General features: G+C 44.6%; 1 protein-coding gene across 4 annotated transcripts in view; it reads left to right on the top strand.

The window, feature by feature from the left end:
• The window catches only part of LOC137369455 (SWI/SNF-related matrix-associated actin-dependent regulator of chromatin subfamily E member 1-related-like), a 121,826-nt gene that overhangs the window by 84,411 nt on the left and 24,379 nt on the right, over positions 1-13,036 (top strand). For all 4 annotated transcript variants that reach the window (XR_010974949.1, XM_068030689.1, XM_068030688.1 and 1 more), the window contains exons 5-7: positions 7,484-7,604; positions 7,850-7,887; positions 8,615-8,696. Coding sequence is in view for 3 of the 4 variants with exons in the window: in XM_068030689.1 (XP_067886790.1) it covers positions 7,484-7,604; positions 7,850-7,887; positions 8,615-8,696 (241 nt within the window). In the remaining variant the exon portion in view is untranslated. The remainder of the gene's footprint in view (positions 1-7,483; positions 7,605-7,849; positions 7,888-8,614; positions 8,697-13,036) is intronic.

Here is a 13,036-nt window from a genome sequence, read left to right as displayed (position 1 = left end):
TACTCACTTGTGCTTGGTATTGGGAGTAATCCAGAGATGACTACTTTTGAGGCCATGTTTGCTAATTTTTTACCTAGCTCACTAAAATCTTTCTACAAGACCACATCGCTCTTCCTACCTATGCCATTGGTGCCAATGTGGGCCACGACTGCTAGCTGTTCACCCTCCTCTCAGGGTGCTCTGTAGCCGTTCAGTGACATCCTTGACCCTGGCAGCAGGGAGGCAGCATACCATCCTAGATTCATGTCTGCAGCCATAGAAACGCCTGTCTGTTCCCCTGACTATCAAATCTCCTATCACTGTCACTCTTCCAGTATTCTTTGTACTCCACCCTGTGCAGCTGAGCTGCCGTGGTGCCATGGCCTTGGGTCTGGCTGCACTCCTCATATGAACAATCACTTTCCTCAGTATTCAGCGCTGAATAATGGTTGGAGAGTGAGATGCACTCGGGTCTCCTACACTACCTGCTTGTTTCTTTTTGACTGTCTGGCAGTCACCTATTTCCTCTCTCCAGGCATACTCTTAAGCTTTGGGTGGACCACATCTATAAACATGCTATCCACGAAGCTCTCAAGTTCACAGGTGCTCCACAGTGATGCCAGATGTTGCTTAAATTCTGAAACTCTGAGCTCAAGCTGCTGCAACTGATGACACTTCCTGCATGTGTGGTTATCCCGGATCAGAAGTGTCCTTGAGTTCCCACATAACACAAGATATGCACGCTAAAGGTTGGAGCAGCCCTGTTTTTCCTCTATCTGTTAGTTCATAACTTTGCTACTGCTAATAAACCTTTACCAATAGTAATGAACCTTATTAATGCTCATAGACCCTACTAATATTTAATGTACCTTACCTGTAGCCATAAACCTTACTTTTAAAAAAAGAAAGATAGGGCTCACCAGTTTATTTCCTAATTTATATCAGAGAAATAGAATATACTCACCAGACGATCACCTACCTTCTTCCCTGTGATGTTACACCGATTTTTTTTTTTTTTTTCCTGAACACTAACTCTGAACCTACAGACTGGGGGCAGCAGCGGCTAGCCCCACTCTGCTCCGCTTTTCCCGCCGCTCTCTGAGTGAACTCACGTTCGCCGCTGTTTTTAAGCCTGGCTCCGCTCTTGCTGTTTGCCGCCACTGTCCGAGTGAATTCCCTCTCTCTCCACGCTGTTTTTAAGCCCTGCTCCGTGCTCGCTTTTCCCAACGATTTGGCTCTTGCTGTTTCTTGCCGCTCTCGCCGTCAGTGGAGATGCTGGACTAGTAATCCAGAGGCCTAGACTAATGATCCAGAGACGTGAGATCAAATCATACCACGGCAGCTAGTAAATTTAAATTTCAGTTATTTAAAATAAACTAGAATAAGAAGCTAGCATCAGTGATGACCACGGGAACTGCCAGATTCTTGTAAAAACTCATCTGGTTCACTAAAGTCCTTTTTAGAGAAGGAAATCTACCATACTTGCCCATTCTGGCCTGTATGTAGCTCCAGACCCACAACGATGTGGTTATCTCTTGCCTGCCCTCTGACATAGCTTTGTAAGTCATATATATTCAAGGCTGAGTTACAGATTTTTGATCTACAAGGGAGTCGAGGGTTATGGGGAGCAGGCAGGAAAGTGGAATTGAGGCCATGATCAGATCAGCCATGATCAGACCAGCAATGATCATCTTGAATGGTGTGCAGGCTCAAGGTGCCAAATGGCTGCTCCTCCTATTTTTTATGTTCTGAAGCCACTCCGTTGTATTAAACTGCTACGAAAAAAGTCCAGTAAGAATAAAACTGCACAGACCACTCACATTCACCCAGGCACCGGACATGACTAAGGCACACGCAGCCCGTTGACCCTGCAAAGTCTTCCTCACTAACATCTGGAGATTTGAGAGAGCTGTCCCACAGACTAGTCAGTTAGCAGCCTGACAGTCATACTTTCAGAATCATATCTTTCAGCCAACATCCCAGACTTCTCCATTACCATCCCTTGGTATGCACAGGCAGGACAGATCTACCAGATGTGGTGGCACAGTGGTATATAGTTAGGAGTAAGTGGCCCTGGGAGTCTTCAACATTGACTTTGGACCCCATGAGGTGTCGTGGCAGCAGGTCGCACATAGGCGAGGAAAAGTCCTGCCTCCCCCAGCTGATGAAATAGTATGCCTCCATGTTGAACACCACTTGCAAGAAGCATTGAGTGTAGCAGAGGCATAGAATGTACTGTGAGCGGGGGACTTCAATGTCTGTCACCATGAGTAGACCCAGGCCAGGATTTTATTGCTCCCCAGGTCCTTAGTTGGTCTTGAGTGGGATTTCCACCTCCTTGAGGCAGGAAGTCCCTCCTAATGGAGCTGCCGGCCAATCAGTGGGGTGGCAGCTCTTGGCCCCAGCAGCGCCACCGGGCGCAGCAGCCATTGCTGGGGTTACACCTCGTCATTGGGGGCAACAGGAAGGATGGTCCTGGAAAAAAGGTAAGTTTTCCGGGCCTTGCTGGGGACAGTCGGTGGGCCCTGGTGAGGCAAGGGGGCTAGGGTAGTATTGTGTGTTGGGGGCAGTTGGGGCTTATGGGGAGTCCCTCCATGGGGTCCAGTGTAAAATTGCAGCAACGGTGGGAGGGGGTCGGGAACGCCGCCACCAGCCTGCTTGTTTGGGAGCCATAAAATTCCGACCTTGGCTTGGAAGATCAAGATGTAGAATCAGTTTGGGTGGAGATAAGAGATAGCAGAGGAAAGAAGTCACTCGTGGAAGTAGTTTACAGGCCCCCAACAGCAGCTACACTGTTGAATAGCGAATCAAGAAATAATGGGCGTGTAGGAAAGGTACTGAAATACTAGTGGGGCGATTTTAATCTTCATATCGATTGGGCGAATCAAATTGGCAGAGGAAGTCTGGAGAATGAGTTCATAGTGTGTGTTAGGGACAGTTTCTTAGAGCAGTACGTTGTGGAACCAACCAGGGAGCAGACTATTTCAGACCTGGTATGTGCAAGGAGACAGGATTAATAAATAACCTCATAGTAAAGGATCTTCGAGGCAAGGGTGATCGTAACATGATAGAATTTCACATTGACTTTGAGAGTGAGAAATTTGGGTCTGAAACTACTGTCTTAAACTTAACTCAAGGCAATTTCAATGGTACGAAGACAGAGTTGGCTAAAGTGGACTGGGAAAATAAGTTACAAGGTAAGATAGTAGAGAAGCAGTGGCAGACATTTAAGGAAATATTTCCTAACTCTCTATAAAGATATATTCCATTTAGAAACAAAGACTCTATCCAAAGGATGTACCATCCATGGCTAACCAAACACTTTAAACATGGTATCCAATTGAAAGAAAAGGTGTGCAATGCTGCAATGATTGGTGGTAAGCCAGAAGATTGGGAACATTTTAGAAACCAGCAGAGGATGACTTAAAAAAAGAGGAAGAAATTAGAGTATGTGAGTAAACTAGCAAGAAATATAATACAGTCAAAGCTTCTACAAATATATAAGAAGGAAAACGGTAGCTAAAATAAGAGTGGTCCCTTAGAGGATGAGACTGGGGAATTAATAATGGAAAACAAGGAAAAGGCAGACTTTGGACGAGAATTCTGTATCAGACTTCACAGTAGAAGACACAGAAAGCATCCCAAAAATAATAGAAAATCGAGGCAAAAGGGAGGGTGGAACTTAAAACAGTCACTGTCACCAGAGATAAGCTACGAGGAAAACTAAAGGGAGTAAAGGCTGACAAGTCCCCTGGACCTGATGGCCTGCACCTAAGGTTCTTAAACGAAGTGACTATAGAAATAGTAGATGCATTGGTTGTAATCTTCCAAAATTCCCCAGATTCTGGAAAGGTCCCAGCAGATTCGAAAAATGCAAATGTAACACCTCTATTCAAAAAGTGGGGTGGGGGTGCGACAGAAAGCAAGGAACTATAGGCCAGTTAACCTAACATATGTCATTGGGAAAATGTTAGAATCCATTATTAAGGAAAGAATAGCAGAACATTTAAAAAATCATAATGCAATCAGGCAGAGTCAACATGGTAATGTGAAAGGGAAATTGTTTGACAAATTTATTAGAGCTCTTTGAGGATGTAACAAGCAGGGTGGATAAAGGGGAACAGTAGATGTAGTGCATTTGAATTTCCAAAAGGCATTCGATAGGGTGCCACATAAAGGTTACTACACAAGATAAGAGCTCATGGTGTTGGGGGTGATTTATTAGCATGGATGGGGGGTTGACTAACAGGAAACAGAGTCGGGATAAATGGGGCATTTTCACTTTGGCAAACTGTAACTATTGGGGTGCCACAGGGATCAGTGCTGGGGACTCTATTATTTATAATCTATAGTAATGACTTTAATGAAGGGATTGAGTACATTGTAGCCATATTTGCAGACAATATTAAGATCAGTGGAAAGCAAGTTGTGAGGAAGACACAAAATGTCTGCAAAGAGATATAGATAGGCTAAGTAAGTTGGCAAAAATTTGGCAGTTTGAGTATAATATGGGAAAATGTGAGGTTGTCCATTTTAGTGGGAAGAATAGAAAAGCAGAATATTATTTACATGGAGAGAAATTACAGAATGCTGTGGTACAGAGGGATCTAGGTGTCCTTGTACACAAAAAGTTAGCATGCAGCTACAGCAAGTAATTAGTAAGGCAATTGGAATGTTGACATTTATTACAAGGTGGATGGACTATAAATGTGGAATGTCTTGTTACAACTGTACAGGGCATTGGTGAGACTGCACCTAGAGTACTGCATAAAATTTTGGTCTCCTTACTTCAGGAGGGATATATTTGCATTGGAGGCAGTCCAGAGAAGGTTCGCTAGGCTCATCCATGAGATGAAGGGGCTATCTTGAGGAAAGGTTGAGTCAGTTGGGCCTCTTCTCATTGGAGTTTAGAAGAATGAGAGGTGATCTTATTGAAAAATTATAAGATTCTGAGGGAGCTTGACAGGGTAGATGCTGAGAGGATGTTTCCCCTCGTGGGAGAATCTAGAACTAGGGGGCACAGTTTCAGAATAAGGGGTCTCCTGTTGAAGATGGAGATGGAATTTATTCTTTGAGTCGTTAATATTTGGAATTCTCTTTCCCAGAGAGCAGTGACGCTGGGTCAGTCAATATATTAAAGGATGAGTTAGATAGCCTTTGACTCCCTTGTAGATCAAAAATCTATCAGGACGAGTAGGTAAATGGAGTTACGGCCACAATCAGATCAGCCATGATCTTATTGAATGACTGAGCAGGCTCGAGGGGCTGAATGGCCTACTCCTGCTACTATTTCTTATGATATGAATTCCTCCAGCATCAACATCCTAGGGGTTATCGTTGACCAGAAACTGAACTGGACCAGCCACATCACTACTGTGGCTACAAGAGCAGGTCAGAGGGTTGAGAATTCTGCGGTGAACAACTCACTTCTTGACTCACTGAAGCAATTTGCAGAATCTGCAAGGCACAAGTTAGGAGTGTGATTTTTTTAAAAATTCATTCATTGTGGGCATCGCAGGCTATGCCAGCATTTATTGCCCATCCCTAATTGCCCTTGAGAAGGTTGTGGTGAGCTGCCTTCTTGAACCGCTGCAGTCCATGTGGGTAGGTACACCCACAGTGCTGTTAGGAAGGGAGTTCCAGGATTTTGACAGAGCGACACTGAAGGAACCGCGATATAGTTCCAAGTCAGGATGGTGTGTGACTTGGAGGGGAACTTGCAGGTGGTGGTGTTCCCATACATTTGCTGCCCTTGTCCTTCTAGTTGGTAGAGGTCGTGGGTTTGGAAGGTGCTGTCTAAGGACCGTTGGTGCGTTGCTGCAGTGCATCTTGTAGATGGTACATACTGCTGCCACTGTGCGTCAGTGGTGGAGGGAGTGAATGTTTATAGATTGGGTGCCAATCAAGCGGGCTGCTTTGTCCTGGATGCTGTCGAGCTTCTTGAGTGTTGTTGGAGCTGCGCCCATCCAGGCAAGTGGCATGCTTTCCACTTGCCTGGAGGAGTGCAGCTCCAACAACACTCGAGAGGCTTGACACCATCCAGGAAAAAGCAGCCCACTTGATTGGCACCCCATCCACCACCTTTAAAATTCACTCCTTCCACCACCGCTGCACAGTGGCAACAGTGTGTACCATCTACAAGATGCACTGCAGAAACTCAACGGCACCTTCCAAATCTGTGACCTCTACGACCTAGAAGAACAAAGGCAGCAGATGTACGGGGCACCACCGCCTGCAAGTTTCCCTCCAAGCCACACACCATCCTGACTTGGAACTATATCGCCATTCGTTCACTGTCACTGGGTAAACAAGTTAGAACTCTTTCCCTAACAGCATTGTGGGTGTACCTGCACCATATAAATTGCAGTGGTTCAAGAAGGTGGCTCACCACCACCTTCTCGAGGGCAATTAGGGATGGGCAATAAATGCTGGCCTACCCAGCAAAGCCCACGTCCCGTGAATGAATAAAAAGAATCATCTGAAGACAAGATATCGACGTTCGTCTGTATGGTGATGACACCCAGCTCTACCTCACCACCATCTTGCTGAACCCTTACACTGCCTGTTTGTTGTCATACTCCTTGTCCAAAATCCAGTTCTGAATGAGCAGCAGTTTCCTCCAATTAAACATTGGGAGGTTTGCATCTTTTGTCTTGGACTCCCTGCCCCCCGCCCCCCCAGCACCGAGTCCATCCCCTTTCCTGACTACTGTCTCTGGTTGAACCAGACTGTTAGCACCCTCAGCATCAGAATTAACCCTGAGCTGAGTTTCCAACCCCATCAACGTTTCCATCAGAAAGATTGCCTACTTCCACCTCCATCACATCACCTTTCTCCACCCTTCCTCAACTGCTCTGCTGCTTAAAACTTCATTGATGCTTTAGTTGTCTCTAGATTTGAATATTCGGGTGTTCTCCTGGCCAGCCTATCATTTTTCACCATACATGAAATTGAGCATGTCCGTATCCGAACTTGCACGAAGTCCTCTTCACTCACCTTCCTTGTGTGAGCTGACGTTCATTGGCTCATTGTCCACCAATGATTCGATTTTTAAAAGAAAAATCACATCCTTGTATATAAATTCCTCCATGGCCTTGCCTTTCCCTTATCTCTATCTCATCCAGCCCTGCCCTCCCCTAACTGTTGCCTCTGTACAAGCATGAATTTCTATTTGCTGCACCTTGCGCGCATGTGCCCTCTTTCTCATTCTAGTTTCTCTCTCCCTGTCAGGCAAGAGTTTTTTTATTACAACTCCTGGCTATTTAATGCTTTTACACTTTGTATTTTAGCTTGCATTCACTTTGGTCAGTATTGCAAATTATTTTGAGCCGATTTATTTTTCTTGAATTTTATTCTCTGCCTATGCAGCCAATGGTCTTTCAAACTGGTGAAATGTTTTCTGTTAAGTGTGGGTTTAAAAACAGTAGGTCCCATATATGGGATCAGTGGAATCTTAATCCCTTGCACATGTTTTCTAAGAAGGTATTTTGTTCATTTTTTTAAGTGCTATCTTGATGAAGCTGAACGGGCGAAACAACAGTACATGAAAGAACTGCAGGAGTATCAGCGAACTGAAGCTTACAAAATGAGCACAATTGCTGTCCAGGAAAAGAAGTTGAGGAAAGGTAGCCCTGCTTTTTTTTATCATCCATACAATATACTAACTACAAAATATTTGATTCATTTAAGAACTGGATTGTTCGTTACATAGTAAAAATAGATCTTTATTGATGCATATCTTTTCATTTCATGTCAGATTTCAAAGGAAAAAACCTAAGGTACAATAAGGCACTGGTGGTAATTTTATGGATCAATGTTTTTCCATGATTGTGTTTTTCTCAATTGTCTAGCATTCTGTGCCTTTTTTCAGAAACCACTCATTCAATGTCAAACGGCATGCATGCTGAGGTAAGAGATTTTAGAATGTATTTCTTTATTATAATAAATAGCTTAATTGGATTATTTTTGAAAAGGAAGTTCAGTTTTATTTTAAAATACTTTCATCATAGTGCAGTCTTTCATAGTATCTTCAAAAAAAAAACCCTTGAACAATCTTGGGACATTATTAACCCCTGACAAACAGATTGTATGCACTAAAATCTGCATTCAGTAATGCCACACTGTCTCCAAGTTGCAGCTTAGGTAGGCAGCGACAACATCCAGCTTCATCAAATGACCAGTAATTGACTATGCACTATAGAAAACTGACTCCAGATGGCTCTATAACACAAGATAATTTTGCTTAGAAAAGAAGGGTCCAAACAAAAAAATCCAGGTGTTTCAGCTAATATGCACATTTGTAACTCTTTCTAAATTAAGTGAGTCCTTATGCAGAACAGTGCCCATGAGGTAAACTATGTCCTACAGCTGTATCATATGTTTGGTTCTGCTGAAGACGGTGGTTATGCTAGAAGTATAGAAAGATTGAAGAAATGGTATAAACTTCTATTTTTAAAGTCTGTCTTACATGGCGGTAGGAATTGGTTATATTAATGTGCTAAGCGGTTCCAAAAGACTTGGATACTCAGCTAGCTTTCAAACTGAGAAACCAGACATGATGCATTAAATAGATTTTTGATTTTTATAAAAAAGAGAGCCGCTTCTTTGAGTTAATTTGCCTGTTTTCTTCCCTCAGAAGAACGACAACGAACAGCAAGGAAGAATGTCCATGTTTAATATTCCAATATTTACAGAAGAGTTTCTCGATCATAACAAAGGTAGGGAAGCTTGGCTGTGTTCAAATACTTGAAGTCGAAAAACCAGTTGTAATTCTTCACTGCCATTGATCTCAAAAACATTATAAAATTTGAGAGCAAATGGACACTTCACCAAACCCGGAGATGGTTAAAGAGATGGTTTTGAGCATGAAATAAAAACAAGAAATGCTGGATTCACTCAGCAGGTCTGGCAGCATCTGTGAAAAGAGAAGCAGAGTTAACATTTCGGGTCAGTGACCCTTCTTGAGAACTGACAAATATTAGAAAAGTCACAGGTTATAAGCAAGTGAGGTGGGGGTGGGGCAAGAGATAACAAAGGAGGTCTAGATTGGACCAGGCCACATAGCTGACCAAAAGGTCACGGAGCAAAGGCAAACGATATGTTAATGGTGTGTTGAAAGACAAAGCATTAGTACAGATTAGGTGTTAATACACTGAATATTGAACAGCAGCAAGTGCAAACCTGAAAAAAAACAGTGGGTAAGCAAACTGAACAAACTAAGATGAAATGAAATAAATACAAAAAAAAAGATTGTAAAAAATGTAAAAAAGAATGTAAAAAAAAAAGGAAGAAAAAATAACTAAAAATGAAAGTAAAATGGGGGGCTGTCATGCTCTGAAATTATTGAACTCAATGTTCAGTCCGGCAGGCTGTAGTGTGCCTAATCGGTAGATGAGATGCTGTTCCTCGAGCTTGCGTTGATGTTCACTGGAACACTGCAGCAATCCCAGGACAGAGATGTGAGCATGAGAGCAGGGGGGGTGTGTTGAAATGGCAAGCAACCGGAAGCTCAGGGTCCTGCTTGCGGACTGAGCGGAGATGTTCCGCAAAGCGGTCACCCAGTCTGCGCTTGGTCTCCCCAATGTAGAGGAGACCATACTGTGAGCAGCGAATACAGTATACTACATTGAAAGAAGTACAAGTAAATCGCTGCTTCACCTGAAAGGAGTGTTTGGGGCCTAGGATAGTGAGGAGAGAGGAGGTAAATGGGCAGGTATTACACCTCCTGCGATTGCAGGGGAAGGTGCCATGGGACGGGGACGAGGTGGTGGGGGTAATGGAGTGGACCAGGGTGTCGCGGAGGGAACGATCCCTTCGGAATGCTGACTGGAAGGGAGGGGAAGATGCGAATGGTAGTGGCATCACGCTGGAGGTGGCGGAAATGGCGGAGGATGATCCTTTGGATATGGAGGCTGATGGGGTGAAAAGTGAGGACAAGGGGAACCCTGTCACGGTTCTGGGAGGGAGGGGAAGGGGTGAGGGTAGAGGTCCCCATCCACCACCACCCTCCTCTGCCTGGCTGAACTTGTTCTCACATTGAACAACTTCTCCTTCAACTCCACGCACTTCCTTCAAGTAAAAGGTGTCGAGATGGGTACCCGCATGGGTCCTAGTTATGCCTGTCTTTTTGTGGGATATGTCGAGCATTCTTTGTTCCAGTCCTACTCAGGCCCCCTCCCCCAACTCTTTTTCAGGTACATTGATGACTGTATCGGTGCCGTTTCCTGCTCCCGCCCCGAACTGGAAAACTTTATCAACTTTGCTTCCAATTCCACCCTTCTCTCACCTTTACATGGTCCATCTCTGACACTTCCCTTCCCTTCCTCGACTTCTCTGTCTCCATCTCCGGGGATAGGTTGTCTACCAATATCCATTATAAGCCCACCGACTCCCACAGCTACCTCGACTACACTTCTTCACACCCTACCTCCTGCAAGGACTCCATTCCATTCTCCCAGTTTCTCCGTCTCCGATGCATCTGCTCTGATGATGCTACCTTCCATGACGGTGCTTCTGATATGACCTTTTTCCTCAACCGAGGATTTCCCCCCACTGTGGTTGACAGGGCCTTCAACCGTGTCCGGCCCATTCCCCGCACCTCTACCCTCACCCCTTCCCCTCCCTCCCAGAACCGTGACAGGGTTCCCCTTGTCCTCACTTTTCACCCCATCAGCCTCCATATCCAAAGGATCATCCTCCGCCATTTCCGCCACCTCCAGCGTGATGCCACTATCAGTCGCACCTTCCCCTCCCTTCCCCTGTCAGCATTCCGAAGGGATCGTTCCCTCTGCGACACCCTGGTCCACTCCTCCATTACTCCCACCACCTCGTCCCCGTCCCATGGCACCTTCCCCTGCAATCGCAGGAGGTGTAATACCTGCCCATTTACCTCCTCTCTCCTCACTATCCTAGGCCCCAAACACTCCTTTCAGGTGAAGCAGCGATTTACTTGTACTTCTTTCAATGTAGTATACTGTATTCGCTGCTCACAGTGTGGTCTCCTCTACATTGGGGAGACCAAGCGCAGACTGGGTGACCGCTTTGCGGAACATCTCCGCTCAGTCCGCAAGCAGGACCCTGAGCTTCCGGTTGCTTGCCATTTCAACACACCCCCCTGCTCTCATGCTCACATCTCTGTCCTGGGATTGCTGCTGTGTTCCAGTGAACATCAACGCAAGCTCGAGGAACAGCATCTCATTTACTGATTAGGCGCACTACAGCTTGCCGGACTGAACATTGAGTTCAATAATTTCAGAGCATGACAGCCCCCCATTTTACTTTCATTTTTAGTTATTTTTTTGTTCCTTTTTTTTTACATTCTTTTTTACATTTTTTACAATCTTTTTTTTTGTATTTATTTCATTTCATCTTAGTTTGTTCAGTTTGCTTACCCACTGTTTTTTTTCAGGTTTGCACTTGCTGCTGTTCAATATTCAGTGTATTAACACCTAATCTGTACCAATGCTTTGTCTTTCAACACACCATTAACATATCGTTTGCCTTTGCTCCGTGACCTTTTGGTCAGCTATGTGGCCTGGTCCAATCTAGACCTCCTTTGTTATCTCTTGCCTCACCCCCACCTCACTTGCTTATAACCTGTGACTTTTCTAATATTTGTCAGTTCCGAAGAAGGGTCACTAACCCGAAACGTTAACTCTGCTTTTCTTTTCACAGATGCTGCCAGACCTGCTGAGTGGTTCCAGCATTTCTTGTTTTTATTTCAGATTTCCAGCATCCGCAGTATTTTGCTTTTATTTTGGTTTTGAGCATGGATTTATTGAGGAGCAAGAGGTGGAGAGTTGTAGGTGCTTAGAGGTGGAGTTCTGTGGAATGGGATCTCAATGTCTGAAGGCATGATAATGAATGTTGGGACAAAAGGGGGAGGAATGTTCGAGGCTGAATTCAAAGGAACAGTGAATATGGGGAGACGCAGATGTAGAGATAGAAGAGGTGAGTGAGGTGGGGAGCAGTGAGGCACTGGAAGGTTTTAAATGCAATGGTGAAAATCTTTGAGGCATTTCGGGGACCGGTGGCAGATGGGCTGAGAGAGGGATAGAGATGGGTGATGTTATGGAGGTGGAAGTAAGCAGTTTTTGTAATAGAGAGGATATGTGGTTGTGAGCTCAACTTGGGGTTGAACGGGACTTGAGTTGTGAGCAGTCTGGTTCAGCATGAGACAATAGCCAGGGAGGGGATAGAGTGAAATTTAAGGGTGCACTGTTTGAGGTGAACACTGATGACAGTTGCTTTGGTCTTCTCATTCTTTATCTGGAGGAAGATCTGGCTGATCTGAGGCTGAATATTGGGCAAGTCATCAAATAGCACAGAGGCAGTGGAGGTCAATGCAGCATACATAGGTGGTCTAGCAGTTTGGTAAATGAGTTACAAGAGGACTTTTCATAGGACCTCTTGAAATCCATCCTAGTTATAACTGGATTACCTGAGTGTTTTGTTTTTAAATGAATTATTTTACCTGCATTCAACAGAGCAAAGCTGGTAGTGTTGGAAGTGGAATTTGCTAGTTTTGGATGGATTGCTCACCATGTTGGCTTGACTAAGTCAGTACCACTCTTGTTGCAGCACTCACGAGTGCTGCACTCCTTCAAATGAGATCTTCATGTCCTGTCTTCTACTCCACTGGTTCAGGTGGGGTGGTGGTGGCGTAGTGGTAATGTCACTAGACTAGTAACCCAGTGTCCCAGGTTAATGCTGTGGGGATATAGGTTCGAATCCCACCACAACAGATGGTGGAATTTGAATTCAATTAATAAAAAGAATCTGGAATTAAAAAGCTAGTCTAGTGGTGATCATGAAACCATTGTCGACTGTATTTAAAACCCATCTGGTTCACAAATGTCCTTTTTTAGGGAAGGAAATCTGCCATCCATACCTGGTCTGGCAGACCCACAGCAGTGGTGTTGACTCTCCGTCAACTCAAGCACTCAGTTGTAACAAACTGCTACGATGTTGAAGTAAAGGAATGAAACCGGACGGCATCAACCTAGGTACCGGAAACAACGGAAAACCTAGCCCTGTCGACCCTGCAAAGTTCTCTTTA

This window comes from Heterodontus francisci, chromosome 4, assembly GCF_036365525.1.
Source record: "Heterodontus francisci isolate sHetFra1 chromosome 4, sHetFra1.hap1, whole genome shotgun sequence".
Classification (NCBI taxonomy): Eukaryota; Metazoa; Chordata; class Chondrichthyes; order Heterodontiformes; family Heterodontidae; genus Heterodontus; species Heterodontus francisci.
Note: the sequence above shows the minus strand (reverse complement) of the source record. Positions and strands in the feature narration are given on the sequence as shown.